This window comes from Erigeron canadensis, chromosome 1 (assembly GCF_010389155.1).
Source record: "Erigeron canadensis isolate Cc75 chromosome 1, C_canadensis_v1, whole genome shotgun sequence".
In the NCBI taxonomy this organism is placed as follows: Eukaryota; Viridiplantae; Streptophyta; class Magnoliopsida; order Asterales; family Asteraceae; genus Erigeron; species Erigeron canadensis.
In genome coordinates this window covers 30736135-30739618 of record NC_057761.1, presented here as the reverse complement: position 1 = coordinate 30739618, position 3484 = coordinate 30736135, and the positions used below count along the sequence as shown (strand labels likewise).

Genomic DNA, 3484 nt, shown 5'->3' with positions numbered 1-3484 from the left:
CTACGTTCTTCATGCTTGGCCTTCGCGTCTTTTTGCTGATCTTGAAGCAAATACACGTAATGTGGCTGGTCTTAATGATCCACCACTTTTTGGTCACTTGATTAATCCACTATCGATCTCGTCTTGAGAATGATATGTTTGTGGATGATAATGATGAAGATTCTGATTCTGATGACTCAGAATTCTGAGAATGCTTCTGCTAATGATTCTGATGATGATTCGAGTGATGATTCTGATAGTTCTGATGATGGAATGATGAAGGTGTAGCCGATAGTTCAGACGGTTCTGCTGCTACAACCGAGACAGACACACAGATGCACTGCTAATGAGCGTCGAACTAAGTTGGTTCATGATGTCTCTGCTGCTTCCGAAAGTGATCATTCACATCAGTCTTTTGTTCAAGATGGTGCTGCTTTACATAGAGCGCGTCGGTAAGGCATGTCATGTTGTTCCTGCTGTTTCTGATTCAGCTCACTCCGTTCATGATGCACATAGCCATATTCCTGACCGTGCTGCTCAGATTGATCCTGATGTTGCTGCTCAGAATGATTCTGAACTGCGTGGAATTTTTGACGATATGGATGATCCCGTGAACAGAGCCAGTTCGGTTAGTCCGGTGAAACGGACAGGGGGTGCTGATCTTAAGTATACCAGAACTAAGCGTAGACGTGTTGCTGAAGCTACTTCAGTAGCGATTCCTGATCCTCCAAGACCAACTGCTGCTGTTATTCCTGCTGTTTCTCAAGCACAAGTATTGCGTCCTCTGGTGGCTCCTTCCTTATCCTACAGACTTCCTTCAGATTCTTCGCTTGTTCGTCGTGTTGATCTTCTGGAGACTCAGGTTCGTACTTTGGAGTCTGATCTCACCGATACCCGAGCAGCCTTGACATTTTTGATCAACTGGGTCAAGAATCAAGGGGAGAAGTTCCTGAAGAGATTTGTAGATTGTCAGCGTTTCAACCAAGACGTCAGAATGACGATGATGATGCTGATAATGCTGGTGATAGGAATGATTCTCGCCCAGTTGAAGACAAAGGAAAGGGTGTAGAGATTGAGGGGAGACAGGAGGTGATACTTCTCATGCTGGTCCTTCTGTGTTCCTCGTGATTCAGGTTCTGATTTTGATTATGATAAAGATTATTTAGATGTATGTATTCGTATGTAATAAGTTATGACATGTAATGTATCTTCTTATTTCAATACATTAATTTCATCTTATTATATTATCATGATTATGATAAAGATATTTAGATAGAATGTATATTCGATGTATGTAATAAGTTATGACATGTAATGTAATCTATCTTATTTCAATACAATTACATTTCATCTTTATTATAATTATCATGATTATTCTTTGTATTCTGGTGTTCATTTTGTGTAAATCTTAATAGATGATCCAGATTATACAGATTTATTCTTTGATGGTGATGAGCTCGAGGAAGTGAATTTGTTCCTGAACCAAACCTAAACATATTCAAGAAGCCTTATGTTTGATGAAGTTTGGGACTCAATTCCTGAAGATCCATCGATTGAAGAAAGTAGAGTGTTAGATCTGAAGAGATCAGATGTTCGGAAAGAATGCTTCAAGTTCCATTCAGTAGCCAAACTAAAGTTTTACACTTTGTTGTATATGCTAAGAATGGTGATGCATTGATTCCTTCTGATTATGAGATTAACTTGACAAGACCATTCAGTCCAAATGATTTTCCAGTTCCTCTCAGAGATGATGATCCATTACATGTGGTTGATCGACATGTGCCCGAGAGAAGAATTAATGAATGGATAGTCGATAGGGAAACTTGGAAACCAAATTGTATTGGACTCATATCTCAGACAAAGATGCTGCAAAGTACAAGACAATCATCTGGAGTTGGTTCTATGATGATGAACTGAAGCTGTTTGTTTTTAAAAGACCAGAAGGTTGTCAGTACTTAGCTTGGTGTAAGAGACATTTCAGGAGTTTATGTGAAAGACTTACAGTATGATAGTTTAGCTGATTTGTCGGTAATAATCTTCGTAATGATTTCTGGTTGAGAAAGAACATGAAAGATTCAGACAAACCGCAGTTTAATTGAACCAAGACCGAAGAAAAGAGTGGTCAAGCCAGATAAAACTGTTGAGTATGTTCAACATGACGTCAAGTGTATGATCAAAGTCCCTGCCAAGAAATGGGCACAAGACGTCTTGGACAAGATGGATAATTGGGAAATTGATCGAAACTCTGGTGAAGCGAAGATGTATGCAGACTCGAAGAAGAAGATTTTGTTGAGAAAAGTATATGATCCGATGCAGTTGGTGAACTTCTCAAGAAATGATCTAAGGATTATACGATACAAAATGTTCATTCTTGCCGTTTTGGAAGCATGAAGAAAGCCGTTATCGTAAGATTCTTCAACTTTGCTTACATGAAGATATCCATGCAAATAGCAGAAGATTGTTATTTGATGGATGACCAGATTTTGAAGACTGAAGAAATCGAAGGTGCTGCTGTCAAGGGGAGTTTGTTGATGCACGTTGATGTGACAACAGCAACTTAGATTTGATCTGTCTTTAGATTAAGACATTATACTTTATGTCGTATCTATATATATATGTAATTGATAGATTATGGACTTTATGTTTTGGTAATGATCGATTACATGTTTTGGTGTTATATATGTTATGTATGATGTTTGTTGTGTGTTATACAAGTACAAACATAATATGTGTTAGGATTCCTTGTTGATGAAACATTTAGGATATAACCAAGTCTTACATCTAACGAAGATAAGGAATATCTTCGTTTTCGTTTGGTACAAACGAAGATTAACTTCGTTACATGGGTTGGGCTGCTAAGTTCGTAGAACAAAGCCCAGCAAGCCCAGTTTCGATCTGAAACATATATATACGAATGAATACCCTAAATTAAAGAATCACATTCGACATACACATACACCAGTGACTTTCGTTCTATAGCTTATAGAAACGAATATAGCATCATACGGCTGATTATTTACTTGATAATTAGCGATACACGATAACTAATCAAACTAGTTATCTCGTGAGGATTCCGCACTCACGACATAACAATAGACGATATCGAGAGCGATCTGTAGCTATCGAGGGACTCACATGATCATCATAGCATAATTTTGCCATTACGCATAAATGGCATAGGTACCTCTACAAACGAGTGTGGTTGTTTCCAAAGATGGATGAGGATCCCTAAAGTGATTTCAACTTTATTGGTAAAGTTGAAGCATTTGACATTTGGATTGAAATCCAAGGTCACGATTCAAAGATCATCTTTGAATCTTGACCCTTGATTTTAATTAAGGTTATGATTTACAACTTTACAATAAAGTTGTCAATACTTTAGAGGATCCCGTCCTCCAAAGCTTGGTTTACAAAAGCTTGTAATAGTCTTTTACGATGTCATCTTCATACAAACCATGTTAAAAGCAAAAAATTTCAAATTCGTGCATCGCACGAGGCTGCACTC

At 37.9% G+C, this 3484-nt stretch overlaps 1 protein-coding gene across 1 annotated transcript in view; it reads left to right on the top strand.

Moving 5' to 3' along the window:
• The first annotated feature begins 403 nt into the window (after nt 1-403).
• The window catches only part of LOC122589699, a 20461-nt gene continuing 17380 nt past the window's right edge, over nt 404-3484 (top strand). Inside the window, exon 1 of the mRNA XM_043762024.1 lies at nt 404-841. Within this exon, the coding sequence (XP_043617959.1) occupies nt 404-841 (438 nt within the window). The remainder of the gene's footprint in view (nt 842-3484) is intronic.